Source organism: Lynx rufus, unplaced genomic scaffold (genome assembly GCF_022079265.1).
Source record: "Lynx rufus isolate CCGP_SWC_20201006 ecotype Redwood Valley unplaced genomic scaffold, mLynRuf1.p SCAF_8, whole genome shotgun sequence".
NCBI lineage: Eukaryota > Metazoa > Chordata > Mammalia > Carnivora > Felidae > Lynx > Lynx rufus.
The window spans coordinates 39178754-39197351 of NW_025814896.1; the positions used below are offsets into that span (position 1 = coordinate 39178754).

At 36.1% G+C, this 18598-nt stretch overlaps 1 protein-coding gene across 2 annotated transcripts in view; it reads right to left on the bottom strand.

Moving 5' to 3' along the window:
* Positions 1 to 13211, bottom strand: part of TASP1 (taspase 1) — a 259813-nt gene extending 246602 nt beyond the window's left edge. For both annotated transcript variants that reach the window (XM_047068890.1, XM_047068891.1), the window contains exons 1-3: positions 12998 to 13211; positions 9211 to 9278; positions 6865 to 6933 (exon numbers count right to left, since the gene is read on the bottom strand). In XM_047068890.1, coding sequence (XP_046924846.1) covers positions 6865 to 6933; positions 9211 to 9278; positions 12998 to 13142 — 282 coding nt within the window. In that variant the 5' untranslated portion in view covers positions 13143 to 13211. The remainder of the gene's footprint in view (positions 1 to 6864; positions 6934 to 9210; positions 9279 to 12997) is intronic.
* Between the last annotated feature and the right edge of the window lie 5387 nt (positions 13212 to 18598).

An 18598-nucleotide genomic window follows, 5' to 3' on the forward strand; every position in this document is an offset into this window, starting at 1 on the left:
TGCATCATTCTAGCATTTAGGTAAAGCCTACCATACAAATAAAAACTAGACAGACAGAAAATGAATCAAAGAGAATTGAAGCAATATTTTGTTCTACTTTGGAGCAGGAGTTAGGATGTTATCTTGATTGGATTCCTAAAAATCATGTAACTTAAGTTTCTTCCTCATTCCTTTCCAGATTCTAAATAAAAGCCAGGTCTGAGAAAATGGGCAAAAATTTAAAATCAAAGGGCAGTCTTACAGATTGACCTGCATGATATCAGCCCATGATTTTGCTGAACACAGAAAAAGCTTCTTAGCCAAGAAATTACAAAAAAATAAAAAAATTTAAAAAATAAAAAAATACAGTAGATATTCAATTATAAAACTGATGCCCCAAATGCACAAGCACATGCACACACACACACAAAATGATTCAATAATCACTATACTATAAATCTAAGGGCCAATGAATCTGATAACTCTATTAATACAGGACAAGAAGATATTTTACACTCAATTCATAAGTCTAAATTGCTTTCACACGGCCAAAATACAGATTACCACCAATTCCACCATTCCACCAAATGTGGCTTTAATATATAAAAGTAGTGTAGTATGTTCGGAGAAGAACAATTCCAAGAGCAAAATGAAGGTTCATTTATAAAGCTACATGCTCCTCGGGAACTGCTAAGTCTGGTCTTGGACCGTATCTTCTACTAGATTTAGCCAATATGAATACATCTGATAAGATCCACACAACTCATCAAGAAATGGCTAGAAAAAAAGTGAAAAATGTTTCATGTTCCCATCAGTACAAAGTAAAACATAACAAGCTCTGTACTTCAGTGTTCTGACTTCATCAAAAACTAATACATAGTTTTGATGCAGTGCAAAATTAATTTAGAATGTAATAAGTGACTCAGTCTTCTTATTGTTCTAAAAAAATTTAAAGGAAAAAAATCACTGCTTGTCCATTAAGCAGGTACTTTGTGCTAGAGAGCACATTTAATTTCTAGGGTCTTACAAAAAGAACAGATAGATGTACCTATTGTGTAAACACAAACAGTAAGTTACAAGTTGCCCCTTAGTATTAAAGGCAAGAATCAGCATCAGTACTCAAAAGTGTTTTAAAAAGAGCGTAACTTACTTTTACTGTCCCAGGCTAACTGGGCTCTGTCTGGTGCTTCTTTGTCTGCACATGGCCACCCACAGCCTGTCTTCTAATTAAATCAATGCTCTAGCAGCAGAACAAGCAAACAAGTTGCCTCCCATCTGCGTACAGCTCCTCAGGACACATTTCCCTTGGTCAGAAGGTGGAAATTCTTGGGAGAGGTGATTTTCTCTGCCTCTTCACAAGAAGAACATGGACACTTGGCTGGATGCAACTCCATGAAGTGTAACTGTGTATGTACACCTCAAAAAATAAAACAAAAAAAAAATGCAGAGAAACATAAAGACTCTATAAACAGCTGGAATACACAGAAATACTGAAGCACCACTGGAAATAATGCTAAACAGACAGGCAAATGGGGTAGTTGACTGAAATAATCAATGATACTAAGTTGGAAAAAAAAAAAGGAAAAAGAGCATCTAAAGTCAAAACTCAAATTTTATGCAATGAAAACGGGTTAAGTACTACAAAGGAAAAGAAGCAAAACTCTGCTTCAAGGGGTGCCTAGGCAGCTCAGTCGGTTAAGCATCTGACTCTTGATTTCTGCTCAGGTCGTGGTTTCCTGGGTGCAAGTCCCGCATCAGGCTCTGGGCTGACAACGCAGAGTTTGCTTGGGATTCTCTTTCTTCCTCTCTCTCTCTGCCTCTCCCCCCCCCCACCTCAAAAATAAACACTTTAAAAATGAAAAAAAACTCCTTGCTTCAAATATATAAACACAGATCCTCCCCATATTATAGAGAATAAAAGATATTTTCAATTGAAGAGAAAAATGAGACTTTCAAGAGTGTTAGGTCTAAAATTGGACTCATCAGTCACATTATGGTTAATGGACACTTGTGTATTTGTGAGCTAAATGCATCAAACTGTCTTTCCAATGTGTTCAGCGCAGCCCCTTGGGGGAGAGGAGGGGCGGAGGAAGCAAGGAACCACTGACATACTCAGCTACCCTCTGCTTATGAAAAGATGATTTCTGCAAAACAGAAAATGTTCAGAAAATTGGAGATGCTTATTTATTTGCATATTTTTCTAACCTCCCAAATAAACAGAAATGCCTATAAAGCAAACCCCTATTTATTTGCAACAACAACAACAAAAAACAAACACTGAAGTTGCGTAGGGGGCAAGATGTGGTTAAGTGTCTACTCACAAAAACACCACAAGCAAACTTGCAAGCAGGTTTGTTGAGAGAAAGTGAGGTATATCAGCCCTTCCCATATGTTTCCTTCCATCTTAGATATACCCATATGCCATGAGCAATCCATACCATCTCCATGACCACTAAGCATTTCAAGGACAGGCAAGCCTTAGGTGCTCTCTCTCCCAGTGGCATATAGACAATTCCAGCCCAAGAGAAGGGGGTGTGGCTTAATCCTGCAGCTGCCCAGAGGCCTGGACCAGGGTACCAACAACTGACTAGTACACAATGATGACCTTCTGGAGATCCCTGCTTTAAAGAAATGCATGCAGAGCTGGCTCTGGGTATAAGAGGATGTAGAGACAGATAAATGTGTAACAATATATGTAATAATTAAGTATATAATAATGTAAATACTTTTTTCTCTCTCACACCCCAAACTATCAGCCATCTGAATAAGAAGTTACTTCTTAAATAATTTTCCTAGAGTTTATAAGCAAGCATTATATTGGATTATATAGAGACCAAAGACAATAGACTGTTTGAGGCAGACAGATATGAAAATATGTGCCCAATATAATGTGCTCTTTAAATGCTAAAACATTTGAACAATAAACTAGCTTCAACCATGAACTACCATCTCCTCTGACCACAGGGAGCCTTAAAGGATGAATCAAATCAAGTCAATGAAAGAACTGCAGGGTCCACTTAGAATAACATAAACTCAACAAAACATTTTCAACAAAGGAGCCTGTGCAAGTTGCCTTTCACTATATGAAATGTGAAAGCTATATCTACCACTATGTTTAATGCACAATATTCTACCTACTAAAATAACCAGTTTTCAAAATGAATTGGCCAAAATCTCTCAAAGTCTACACCAAGATATTCAAACTCTCAGCCAGATTCATCAATAACCTCTCCAAAGTCTGTCATTCCCATATCACCTATAATTCCTTATTAGAAATTTTAAAGCTGGGTCTTAATACTTTTATAGAAAAACATCAATGTGCAAAGAGAGTTTCAGCAAGTATTTTATGAGTAGTGTGTTTTCCATCAGAATCCATGATACACTTTCTACTTTAGCAGCTGCATCATGACTCATCCAGATCTAAAGCCAATTTCCTCAAAGAAGAAATTCGCATTAGAAGCTATACCATGTGAAATGTGCCAATTACGGTCTAGAATTTACAATCCACTGCCACTACCTGAACCAAAACTATTCCCGAAGCGGCCATAAAAACAACTGTCTTCCAGATGCATAGCCCCAGATAGGAAGATCAAGATGCTTCATGATACCTGTCTTCTCTACGAGTGACATCAGAAATGTACTATCCAATAAATAGAAGTCACTTTCCCATCAGTTATAAGGATAATCTCAAAAAGCTATAAATAGCTAAATGAAACAATAGAACCAAATAAATTTAACAATAAATTAAAATATGATCTATAAACTGACATTTCCATTTCCTCCCTCACATTTTGAAGATAAACAAAATACACTTTGGTATCATATCATTTTCATTCCCAAACTGCAGAACACCTCTCAAACGGGACTGGCCACCTTCCCTCCCAAAACCCTGAAGAGAGAAGCTGGTCAGTTAAAGGCAGAAACTTATGCACTCACCTCCTCCCTTATTTAAATGATGGAAACACCCCTCTAGTGTCCAGAAGTGGTTGTCTTAGGATGACTCCACTTGTCTGTAGTGGTAGATGAGGAAAATGAAACTACACAAGGTAATCAGTTTCCAAAAAAAGCTCAAAATGATGAGTCTGGGTGGCCTGCATTAAGTGTGTATGTGTCTCTAGGTATAAACTTCTTTTATCTTGTCTCTTCCTCCCCTATGGCATGGAGTTGAGCTCATTATACTTTTGACTATTTGGGTAACTGCAATTCTCATATTTTTTTTTTTTAAATACAAGGCCAGATATCCCTTCTAGCCAGTAAGGACCATGAAACTACTTCAGTCATTTCAGTCCACAGTGTTCAAGGAATTCAAACCGATTTCAGTATCTGCCTAAGTAGTAAAGTAACAGACAGGTTTTTAAGAGGGGGCCCTATTTTTACTCAAAAAGTACATCCCAAAGTCAAAAAGCAAAGGTATGGCTTTGGTAATCAGGACAAGACTTAGCTTTACCAAATAGATTGATTAAATTAAAGATAAGCAGTTACTCTCAAAGTAAACATAACACATTATAAATCAGATTCTCTGGGACTTTTCAGTAAGCTGAAAGGACTCAAAATTGCTATGTATATCTTTCTAAGTATAGAAAATATTAGAATCTGATTTTCTTGTAGCTTTCCATTGACCCAAACTATTATAATACTCCTTCAACTGAACTCTACTTGAAAACCTCACCTTGTTTAAAGGTGGTGAATCAAAGTGGCTGAAACTGCAGGGGGCAGTATAAGCACAACTTCCAATATAATTCTTAAGATTTAAGAAAATTCTTCCAGCTAGCCTTAGCCTTTAAACTATTAACATATTTCAAAGACTCCACATAAAAATGATTTTTTAAAGATAATTAATTGAAATTCTCCAGATTTAACAATGGGGGTTAGGGCGAGGAGTACACTACACTCACTCAGGTCAGTATTCATCCATATAACATAGTCCAGTCAAAAATAGAACAAGTTTGTTTAAAAAAGAACTTCTTATCCACACTCTTAAAAAACAAAGGTCATCATTTAAAACTATAAGGCTCACTTACTCATGAGCTACTTACTATTTCAGAATGTATCTTCAATCACTTTTAAGCATAAATAAGTAAACTCTTAAAGTATGACTGATTCATCACTGGAGAAAAATGTAATAAAATATTCAACATGATATAAGTATAACTTGAGAAAATTAAAGTTATTTTAAGATGAAGAGAAAAGAAAAACTTAATTTTGCTCAATTTTGTATTTATAGTTGCCATTACAGTATATCCCCCAGCTACTCATTAGCCTTCTTTTTCTTTCCCTGGACCCACACTGACTCCATGCACAGATTATCTCAGGACATTGTCTTATGCACAAAGGACAGTAATTTGCAATTAACAATTGAATTAAGATAGATGAAGCTTTCCTTGTGTGTGTATGTTCTGAGTAAAGGTAAGATCTGGTAGTTAGTATATCAATCTTCTTTCTTGAAGCACTTTTCTCTTTTCCTCCATGATAATTAACCTTTTCTTGACATTGTAAATATGTGTCATTGACAGTTACCATAAATATTCACCTCATATATATCATTTCCAAAGCACTTCATAATAGCAATAATTACTAACTTTTAAGGGGTGCTTACTATGTGCCATACAATGACCTAAGTGGTTGTCACACGTTAATTCGGTTAATCTTCAGAACTCTATGAAACAGAAATTACCCCCATATTATAAATGAGAAACTGAGTCAAGGAGAATCTGTGAGGTGCCCAGGGCTAATGACTGGTAGATCTGGTATAAGATGCATGAGTCACAAGAGGAGGGAACAACATACCCCAAGTTAGATGTCTCTCTCAGGGACCACACTACAATAGAACTTGTACCCATCATATATGTTCACCTTCTTTGAATACACTTGGGCCAATCTGAAGGCATTAATAGGATAAATTAAAATCTACAAAGAGTGATCAAAAGTGTAGCTCTACAACTAAGCAGGGGAATAAACAGAAAACAGGGCTAAGACTTCTGGTAAACTCCTGGACAATTTTCGTAGGGAAACGCAAGGCCTGGCATGACTGGGTAGGTGCTCTGAAATGAGGGTGTAAACAAAAGAGCCACAATCCAGTCAACTTGGGAAGACCTACTCCATTCACCTCCTACCTCAAACTCATCACTGTTTTATCTTCATATCTTATTTGATTTCCCAAGTAGTGTTCTCAACCAGAAAACTATTGGCTCACTATAATCCTCTAAATAGACTGATACAAATCTATCTTCTAAAAGTTTGATCAACAAAAGTCAGTCTTCTGAAGGCCTCAATATCTCCAGGACAAATTCATCCTCAAAGTTCCAGATTATAAGAACAAGGAAACACTCATAGATTGCAACAAATTATAGCAAACTTGAGAGCCTCTCCACTGAATTCCTCAATGTCTTCAGTTAACCAGAGACCAACTTAACAATCACACTGTACATGTCACACTTCACAGAGCATAGCTTCAGGATATAGATCTGTCAGGCTTATGAGGAAACTTCCCTTCCACATCAGATACTTCTAGACAGCTGAAATTTTTTCTTCTCTAATGTATTACTTTTGGGGAAGAGGAGTTAACTTCAGGAATTTTCCTACTGAACATATTAAGAAAATTTAAGTACCCAAACACCAGTAACTTTAGCATTCATGAATCTCACAGAAAGGTGCGGGGGGGGAGGGGGGAGGCAGGGTTGATTTAACCAACTTTTATGTTACTAAGAGAAGTCCCCAAGGAAAATAACCTAGCAATATCACAGGGCTCTTCATAACTTTGTTAATACAGTTGGGAAACACTGGTCATATAATTGATGGTTAACTAACTCAATACTTTTATGTCATTTAAGAATAATGAACATAAACTCATAAATATTTTCAATAAAACATAGAGAAAAGAAATACCTCGAGTTCCACCAGAGCTGCGGTCACTGCATCTGTAGCAAGAGCACCAGCCTGTAGCTTTTCAATTGCCTATGAAACCAAGGGGAGAGATTATTCATTGTAAAACCACAACTTCCCAAATAGGCCCAGAAACTTTCCAAGGCCATAAAGAAGTATAGGAGACATTTAAAGTTAATAAAAATTGATCACTAGTCCCATTCCGTACCTCAAGACATAAACCACTTAGATTTAAAACAAGCAAGTGTTTATATTTAGTATAATTTATGATATAGCTCACTGATAATTCAAATTAAGACAATGAATACAATCTAGCCACTAAATGAAAAGTGCAGGCAATTTAATAAGTGGAAGGGCTTCAATCATCACAGGGCAATTCAAAATAGCCATAGATATTATCAAATTCAGTTTCATTTAAATATCCTGATAATTCAAAGGAGGGCACTTGTGATGAGCACCGGGTGTTCTATGTAAGTGATGAATAACTAAATTCTACACCTGAAACTGATATTACACTGTATGCTAACTAACTGGAATTTACATAAAAATTTGGAGAAAGACAAAAATAAATACATAAATACCCTGATAATTTATACTTCATATTCATAATTGAATCTCAGACTTAGCTAGTAACATCTTTTCCCACTGTTTTCCTCTCCACATCCCTAACTAAAAAGCAGTGACTCTCAGTCACACAAACATTTAGATGGACATATATATGTGACAAAAGCATTTTTGGTACTATAGTAGTTCCCCCTTATCCTCAATTTCAGTTACCCCCAGTCAAATGCGGTCTAGAAGATAATCCTCCTTCTAACATATCATCAAAAGGTTAACAGTAGCCTAGCGCTTACATCATCATGCTTACATTATACACCTCACTTCATCCCAGCATGTAGACATTTTATCATCTCACATCATTACAACAAGGGGTAAGTACAGTACAATATGATATTTTGACAGAGAAAGACCACATTCACATAACTTTTATATACACACAGTATAACTGTTCTATTTTATTATTATTGTTATTAATCTCTTATTGTGCCTAATTTGTAAAGTAAACTTTCTCATACGTATGTATATATAGGGAAAAACAAGTACATATACGGTTTGGTACTATCTGCAGTTCCAGGCATCCACTGGGGGTCTTGGAACATATCCCCCATAGATAAGGGCAGACCACTGTACAAAATATTGAGATAAACAAATAATGTTCTTTTGTAATATGAATTATACAGAGTAACAGCCTATAAAATCACCTTATTTCTTAAGTATAAAGGGGAGAGAGAGAGAAGGAAAACTGATTTCTAAATGAACAATTAAAGCTCTAATTTAGTCAACAAAAGAGAATGCTCAAAAATTAAGAGCTGTATTCCTCATTAAGCTTTTAATAAGTTCATTCATTGTATAGATTGAGAAGGCTGATTATACATTCAAAATGTATTAGGATTCTAGGACTATAGTGATATAAAACATTTCAGACAATAAAAACTTTCAAAATTAAAAAATAAGAAAAAATATGAGTTTAGAGAACTTCTAGCTTCATTATAAATTTAAAAAATGATAAAATCCCTATAATAAAATTTTCTTACTTATGGGATTTCATTAATGACTCATAATCTTTCTTTTCAATGGTATTTAAATATAAACAAAAAGAGCAGGGAGAGACCCAAATTTACTCGATATATAATATCCATTAACATTGTATTTGCATAAAAAGTAATGGATGCTTTGCCAGTAAGAGTATACAGTCAAGATCAAAATAAAAACAAACAATATTACTTCTGAGTCCATTCCTGCATCCAAATTAAGTATTCAACAATTTAGCAAAACCTCAAAAACCAAAGAGAAAAAAAAGCACAACCGAGAACAAGGGCAAAGCTAAACTCAGGAATGACAATGAATTTGCTATGATACAAACTACATAATGAAAAACAGAAGGAAAAAGTACAGGATAATCTCCCTAAGAAAGTACCCATTTTAATTTTTTATTACTTATTTTCTTCTCTTCATTGAAAGATACACTGGCTGCCTTTGAAATGTTTTCCCTACTCTTTCAATGGAGCTCAATGCCTTTGCAAAGATTAAAAGATATATAATTATGTGCCCACATTTCCAAAAATACAGACTTTAATCTGGGAAAGGGAGGGAAAGATCTAAGCATCATTTGGAGAATAAAAAACACAAACAAAACAAAACAAAAGACCCCGCAAATATGAGCAAAATAATTTCATGGCCCAAACTAAAGACTCTCTTCTAAGTCAAACCTTAAAATTTTGAATTTCAAGGTAAAGCTGCTTGCTGGCCAAAACTGAAATGTTTCCATCATACACACTCTGTTCATACCTTCTGACAAGCTCGTTTGCATACATGTTTATATTCCTTGGCTTTGGACTCAGAATGATAACCCGCACCTGTAGTGGAAAAAAACAACCGATTGCTAGTCATCATTAAAATATCAGAGATTTTGCTTATATCATATAAATAGTTCATACAAACTAATGCTCCCTTGGTGACAATAAAAGTATTATCCTACATGTATGGAGTTTTCAAAATCTAATCGCCTCCTTCTCTACCATAGCCTTTTTAATGACATGCCTTACCTTCTTTTTCAAAGGCTATTTTCCTGACAGAGGCACTAAAAATAGCTCATATCCCCAAAGGGACTCCACCAAGATCATCTCCTTTCAAAAACCTCTCTCCAAAGTCAGGTGTTTTTTGTTTTTTTTTGGTCTGGAGTTGATAACCCAGGAGGTGTCAGGGACAGAGTCCCTTCACTTTCCTTTCTGTTGACCTTTAGAAAGCCCCTGCCATTTGGCAAATAACTGCTCAGAATCCTGAATCCTTAAAAATAACCAGAAAACTAGGTAGTTTCTACATAACATTTGAAGTTATTTCCCACAACCACCAAAATACCATCACTGCTATCCAAACTTTTTACACCCTCTCACTGCTGGACTGTAGCTCAGGGTGTCTCTGAAACCTCAGTGACAGCACATTCATGTATGTCTATAAGAAATCCTGATGTCCCTGTCTCTTAAACACCTAGCAACCTACTCAAGAGAATGGCTCTGAAATCTGTTGCCCTAAGAGGGTGAATACTTGCTTAGTTAGGGATTTGAGAATAATCTAAATAAGAAAGAGGGGCGCCTGGGTGGCGCAGTCGGTTAAGCGTCCGACTTCAGCCAGAGCACGATCTCTCGGTCCGTGAGTTCGAGCCCCGCGTTGGGCTCTGGGCTGATGGCTCAGAGCCTGGAGCCTGTTTCCGATTCTGTGTCTCCCTCTCTCTCTGCCCCTCACCCGTTCATGCTCCGTCTCTCTCTGTCCCAAAAATAAATAAACGTTGAAAAAAAAAAAAAGAAAGAAACCAAGACAAGGGCCCTGAAACTCTCTTGATGATTAGGCTTCTAAACAAAGTTCTTTAACAGAGAACTCTGAATCACTTCCCCCAACTCCCCTGAACCAAGGCCCTACAGGGGTCCAACATAAAGAAGGTTAAGAACTGCATTTCTAAGCCTCAGGGCTGTTCATGTAGGCCTACAGACTCTAACACAAACCTAACCCACCTTTCCTCAAGTCAGAGAAAAAACTAGCCCATGAAGCTATCAATCAGGGACCCAGGAGAGCAGAAAAGATGCAAAACCAACAGGAATCCATACACCCAAATTCTAATCCTATTTCTCAAGAGAACTGTGAAACTTCATACAGCCTATGCCAATATTTAACAGGCCTCTTTTCATGCTTCTCTAACAGGTCTGTCGCCTTAGATCTAGGGGCCTCAATCTTTCAGCAGTATTTCCCAAATCATGGGACACTATTGCTAAATAAATAACTTTAGTGTATGGATGACAGTTTTAATAGGATTAACATACAACTCCCCTTTGAATAAGGGAAAAGTCTCAGCATGGCCACAATACATCTTTAATATCTGGTTAACATTTGCTAATTTCTCTATTTAACAAAGGAAAGGTAGGCTCAGGATCTAAGCCACAGACAAGCAACAGGACTTAGTTAAAATTTAATTACACTGGTTTGGTTATTTACACTGTAAATTACACTGTATTTAAAGTTATTTTTGGGGCACCTGGGTGGCTCAGTTGGTTGAGCGTCCAACTTTGGCTCAGGTCATGATCTCGCGGTCTGTGAGTTCAAGCCCGGCGTCAGGCTCTGTGCTGACAGCTCAGAGCCTGGAGCCTGTTTCAGATTCTGTGTCTCCCTCTCTCTCTGCCCCTCCCCAGCTCATGCTCTGTCTCTATCTCAAAAATAAATAAACCTTAAAAAAAATTTTTTTAAGTTATTTTCTCCTCATGCAAGTGATACTGACATTTCATTTGAGTAAAGATAAGTTTCAGCTTTAAAGTTTTAAGGTAAAAAGTGTTCAGCCTTTTGATATTAGGTAAACAGTATAGGTAGTATACAGACTAGGAAAAATCAAGAACCTAAGACTCAAATGACTAAAATTTGGGCAAGTCTCCTCTAGTGGGGGGGAAAAAAGCTTTAAGATCTCTACAATGGATAAGGAATTGAAATTTCGTCCCTTAAATGTGCAAAATATATATTTCTCCATGATCAGTCTATCTGACCTTCTAATGGTTTAGAAAAAGAGTCACTCTAATCCACATAATTTCTGCCTATTACTGCTGGCCCCAACACCAACTTATCTAAGATATCTAAGAGCCATTCCCATCCAGTGAGTAAAAGAAGAGGGACATTACCATGACAGTCATAAAAAGCAATGCTTTCCAACTAATCAAAAGCTCTATGTTGTTGCTTGTCAAAAATTTTAAACCTTTCTTGTATGTTTGTCACATACTCATTCTAAATAAAATAACACTGGGTACTACAAAAGGTGCACCATCAACATTATAGTAGGAAGAGCCCCGGACTAGGAGTCTGAAGGCAGGCATTCCTGGTCCCAAGTCTACTTCTAACTGGGTTATTTCTAAAATTTACCTCATTTCTTTGTAAAAATCTTTTGAAAGAAAAGCAAATTGAACCTGGGTTTCTTAGATTCTCCTGGATTAGATTCTGTAAGACTCCCCAAGTTGTCTAGTCTAGATATAGCCAAAGTTTAATGACCAGGCAGGACACCAGTTTGGCAAGAAAAAACAATTCTACTCCTCACCCCATATCAAAGTTAATCTTGATCCCACCCTGTCTGACTGTCTGAGGAAAGTTAAAAGGAGATCCAGCCATTCCTTCTCCCTTCACAGAAGTCATGCATTTTAGATAAATGCAGGCAAATAAAAATGACTAAAGGAAAAAAAAAAAAAAAGCCTGCTGAGAGCAGAGCTGCACTGCTCTGAAATCCAAAATCCTTAATGAGTGGGGACCCAGGAGTTGAACTTCACTGTGTCTGTCCCCCAGATCCTCTGAAGTAGAGATTATGGGCTGATGTATTACCAAAAGCACTAGACTGGGCCTATGGGTCCACATAAGGGTTTCTCAACCTGGCTCTAGCGCAAACTAGCCGTGAGGCTGGAGCTACTTAATCTCTCTTCCTCATTTTTAGTATTAAGGCAAACTGACTCCATGATCGTATAATTCTATTCTAAAAAGGCCACAACTCAATATGGGGTCAGTAAAATTTCTCAGTAGCATTATTTTTAAAAACAGAAACTAGAGTTTAAGAAATGACTTTGGGGGCACCTGAGTGGCTCAGTCGGTTAAGCATCTGACTCTTGGTTTCAGCTCAGGTCATGATCTTGCACTTTCGTGGGTTCAAGCCCCACATCGGGCTGTGCACTGGCAGTGTGGAGCCTGCTTAGGATTCTCTCTCTTCATCTCTCTCTGCACCTGCCCCACTCACACTGTCTCTCTCAAAATAAATAAATAAACTTAAAAAAAATTACTTTGTCTGATTCTAACACTACTTAATTATACCTATTACATATAGGGGGTGAAAGTAAGTAACAGGGTAGAGAAGTAAAGAAGACATAAGAAGAGCTGTCAGTGTAAGATCTTCCAAGTAGGGAATAGGAGAGGCCTGTATTGAAGTCACTCTTTGGTTCCAACTCCTCTCTGGCAGTTTGCCTCCTCCAGATGTGAAATTCAATTCTCAGTGTACTTCAAGGCAAGAAAAAAAAAAAATCAACATTATTTTCATCTTCCGACTCACCCACTTAGAGCTTACCTGCATGTACCAACACAAAGCCCCCTCGCTTCTCCTTATGGGATTGCTTTGTTTCCAACTCTTTGACTGTTATTTTAGCAGCCGAAACCTGAGATGATCTGGAAGGCAGCCCTTCTCCAGAACTCATCCCCTTCTCCATGGTCATTCTCTGAGATTACCATCTTCTATTGGGGAAAGTGCATACTTCCATCCAAAAGTAATTGCAGGAGAAGAATTACCCTAAAGAAAAACAGCCAAAGATGGTATACATTTCCCTCTCTAACACAAACATAACTTATACAAATATGTGCAAAGATAACTTTCCAAAAACCTAATTTTAAAGTCATTTAACTGGATAATACAAAGAATATGAAAAGGTAAGATTTAAATCTCTGTCCACAGACAGTACTTGCTTGAAGTCATATAAACAAAAGAACTGTTGAAAAAAGACTTCCTACTGAGTCTAAAGATATTTTATCTTTCACTGCATATACACTGTAGAAAACCTCAATATAACTTAAATATTACTTTCTACTCCCTCCAAACCAAATACTAATAATCTCTGGGACATTGTAGAATCAAAGATGGTGCCTTGATATAAAGCCCAGGTCGCAAGCTTACTTTTTTCACCAGCTTTATTGCTGACATATAACATTATGTAAATTTGCGTACAAAATGATTTGACACACACACATACTGTGAAATGATCACCACAATAATATCAGTTAACATGTCCATCACCTCACATAATTAGTTTTTTGTGTGATGCGAAAATTTAAGATCTATAAATTGCTGCTTAAAGATATGAAGCAACGGATTCGCACTTGCCTGTGAAGAACTTAAGACAAACAGTACAATGCTCCACAGCTTGACTGTAAAACATAAATGCTAACAAAATTGTAAGCCCAAACCAAGAAATGAAAATAACAACACTCGTGCAAATACTTAATTTTCATGAAAAGCTCTGTTTCTGAGGTGCTCGATAGATGACATATAAAATGTAATGAGACAAACTAAAAACAACTTATACCACCAAGTTCCTAATTTTTCTCACAAGCTCACAAGCTTCTAGCAATCTTGGCTTAACAACAGTAATTATGGTATGGCAGAACATATCTCAGATTAGGGAAAAAATGAATCATTTAAAAATCAACACAGAGATTTAAAGAAAATCTGAGAGTCGGGTGGCTGACATAAACACCTAGATTCATACTGTCAGGTAAAAATCTGTACTTTATTCTAAAATGGGGAGGGGCAAAGGTCCTTCTTTTCTAATATAAAACATAAATAGTAATATAAAAAGTGACTTAGCTGCCTAATCCAAAAAACTGGTGTTTCTCAAAGTGTGGTCTGCAGACCAGGGTTTGCTACCAGTGTGCAAGAGATTATTATTTCATTAATATTTTAATTGGTTTGTATACACATTTTCAATAAACAAATGTGTACAACTTGTGTAATTTTTTTTCTATTTCCTTGTTCTGTTTATATTTTTGAGGCAATTTTATCTATTAAATATAATAAAAAATTGAGCTTTCATTTTTATCTTTCATTCACAGTTCCATACTTCCATTTTGTTTGGGGTTTAGTTCTTTGGTTTGGGGTTTTGGTTCTTTTGCACTTTACAAAATAAATAGTCAACAGTGGATTGAAAATTTTTTTAACTTGATTCTTTACACCAGAGGTGGTCTGAAAAGCACTGCAATATAGTATTTTAACTTCTTTTAATTCTTGGTTAAAAAGAGTCCATTGAGTTAGTATCAAAAATCTATGAAGAACTTACCAAACTCAACACCCAAAAAACAAATAATCCAGTGAAGAAATGGGCAGAAGACATGAATAGACACTTTTCCAAAGAAGACATCCAGATAGCTAACAGACACATGAAAAGATGTTCAACACTGCTCATCATCAGGGAAACACAAATTAAAACCACAATGAGATACCATCTCACACCAGTCAGAGTGGCTAAAATTAACAACTCAGGCAATAACAGATGTTGGCAAGGATGTGAAGAAACGGGAACTCTCTTGCAGTGTTGGTGGGAATACAAACTGGTACAGCCACTCTGGAAAACAGTGTGGAGGTTCCTCAAAAAATTAAAAATAGAACTACCCTACGACCCAGCAATTGCACTACTAGGTATTTATCCAAGGGATACAGGTGTGCTGTTTCGAAGGGACACATGCACCCCCATGCTTATAGCAGCACTATCAACAATAGCCAAAGTATGGAAAGAGCCCAAATGTCCATCGATGGATGAATGGATAAAGAAGATATGGTATATATATACAATGGAGTATTACTCGGCAATCAAAAAGAATGAAATCTTGCCATCTGCAACTACGTGGATGGAACTGGAGGGTATTACACTAAGTGAAATAAGTCAGTCAGAGAAAGACGGATATCATATGTTCTCATTCATATGTGGAATTTGAGAAACTTAACAGACGATCATAGGGGAGGGGAAGGGAAGGAAAAATAGGATGAAAACAGAGAGGGAGGAAAACCATGACTCTTAAATACAGAGAGCAAACTGAGGATTGGTGGGGGTGGGTAAAATGGCTGATGAGCTTTAAGGAGGGCACTAGTTGGGATGAGCACTGGGTGTTATACGTAAATGATGAATCATTGGATTCTACTGAAACCAGGACTACACTGCATGTTATCTCACTTGAGAATAAAAAATAAAAAAATAAAATAAAATGATGTAAAATAAAATAAAATAAAATAAAATAAAATAAAATAAAATAAAATAAAATAAAATAAAAGTTTGATAGAAAAAAAAGAGTCCAGTGAATTTTTATCACAGACCATTTCATTTAAAGGACAAATAGCTTTTGGTCGCCTGGGTGGCTCAGTCAGTTAAGCGTCCAACTCTTAGTTTCAGCTCAGATGATGGTTTCACAATTCGTGGGTTCAAGCCTGACATCGGGCTCTGTGCTGATAGCCCTGACAGAAGGGTTCTCTCTCTCTCTCTCTGTCGCTCCTCCACTCACACTGTCTCTCTCTCAAAATAAATAAGCTTTTAAAAAATATATTTTTTTTAAAAAAGGACAAATAGAGGTTTTTTTATGTTTATTTATTAACTTTGAGACATTGTTAGCCTGAGCGGGATGAGGCAGAGAGGATGAGAGAGAAAGAATCCCAAGCAGGCTCCCCGCATCCATTCACAGCCCAATGCAGGGCTCACTCTCCCTAAGGATGAGATCACGACCTGAGCCAAAACCAGAGGTGGAGGCTTAACTGACTGAGCCACCCAGGTGTCCCTAAAGGACAGATAGTTTTAAATCAAAAAATATATTTGCTGTTGTACTAAAATGTTTATATATATTCATAAATGCAGGAAGAAAATTTGGATTACAAAAGAATGCTGATATTGATTAAATAAACATGAATCGAAATGCCTGCTTTTGTTTTTGTTTTGTGGTGATTGCTGACTTTCTAAGGAAGGATTCTATTCTAATGACTTCACTTATTTGACTTAGGTTATTTAGTTATTTCTCTTTGGTTATTTCACTTATTTGACTTTGGTTACTACTTATTCATGTGTCAGTTGACCAAGTGGATTTTTTTTTAAATTTTTTTTCGAAGTGGAATTTAAATGATTAGCATACATGCCATCATGTCTGACCCAGCCATGAAATGAGCTTAGGCCCAACAGTCCCACAAACACAGGTGGAGTGAAAACTCAGGCCTCGGAAAATTAAGAGTTTCAGTTAAAATGAACACACATCCAAGCAGTATGAGTTATTAAACTTCAAGCTACTCTGACTCACCATTATCAGATGCATTCTTTCATAAATAAGAAACTGAAACACCTATATTTTACAATGAATAAGGCTGATGTAATAGCATTTTAATATATATGAGAGATTTAAAAACATTGCTTCTCAGGCTTATCTGAAAAAAATAAAATGTGGAAGATGAATTAATATGCTATTTCTTGAGCAATCTACCATCCGAGAGAGAATATCTGAAATATATTTAGCTAATCATGTCATCTCCATAAACTCCTCCAAAAATGTTGGCCCGAAGGTTCTGCTGGACTAGGAAAGGAACTTAAATACACAGGCTATCCAATGTACAACTCTGGCCTCCAACTCCCAATGGTTACCGGAATGTTTTTAGTTCAATTAGAAACGAAGCAACTTCTACTCCAACATCAGTTTTTGTTTAACTCAAAACCTATTAAAGGTCTGACCTAATAAATAAAGAGTTCCAACAAAAGACTTAAAAAAAAAAAAGACAACAAAGGGCAAATGGGCAAATCCCAGTTCATAGAAAAATTATACAACGGTTTAAACAGATCAAAAAAGGCTAAACGTCACTCAAAAGAAAGATACAAAACAAAACTACACCCAAATGCCATTTTTTAACTTGGGTTGGCCAACATCCAAATTATATCACGTTTTGAGGCAATTGAGAATCAGGAGTTCTCACACACTATAGTAGTAACCTAAAGATGACAGAACTGAACAAGAGCAATTTGGCAAAATCAATCAAAATTAGGAATGCACACTGAAGGATTATTTGCAATAATAAAAATATGAACCAACAATATGTCTTAATGTAAGTGGTTAAAAATAAAAGCATCCTTTGGAAAAAATGAGAATATTCTTGATAAAGAAATACAGATTGACTAATCTTAAAGATATTTTGGTAAGCAAAAAAGGCATAGTACAGATGTACATGAAATACCATATTTTGAGGGAATGGGGAAAAAGTAATACAGCTAAATATATATGCAAAGTACAAATCTGCAAGAATATGCCAAAAAAAAAAATACTATAATAGCGGCCACCAGAAGAAGATTTGAATGACTAATGGACAAAAGTGGGGTGGAAATTTATTGTTCATAGTTTATACCTTTCAATTCTTAAAAATCTAAACATATTATTTACAAAAAAAAAAAAAAACCCACCTCTTTTCTTTTTTTTTTTTTTTTTATGGAAACATGAAGCAACTAGCTAAATCCAAGTTCCAAAATAGAGCAAGCCTATGAGATCTCACTTAAAAACTTCAGTAAGGGGGGAAATGTCATATGCTGAAACTTCTCAATACTCATCCCACCTAGGGCAGGAATAGACAAAAACATGGCCAAACCAACAATACTGCCCAAGAAGTCTGTTTTTGTTTTTCTGGATCTTGAACTTCTGAGGCCACACAAACTACAGGTAATCCAAAAAAAAAAAAAAAAAACAAAGAAAAAGGAAAAAAAAAGATCATAGTGTTTGACCCCTACAGTTCAGACTAAGGAGTAAAAACTAAATCATTTCTGTAGACTAACATCAAATATCCCTGGGATTATTTTTTATCACATTTGTACTAATTGTTACAAATCATTATTTGAAATTGATGAAGCATACTTACATCAATATTTTGATCCACAAGAAAAATGTCTAACATTTCAGCCAAGCTTTGAGGTAACATTCAACACACAAAGTTTCCAATGAAAGGAGATGCACAAACATGTTATAGTTTTACACAACAGAAAACAATTATATGGTTCATTTTTATAATGCTTTTATTTATGAATAATATACCTGAATATGGACATTTTGCAATTTTCCACTAGTGATGATATTAAAATTCATTTTATTATTTCTAACAAACACTGGCAAC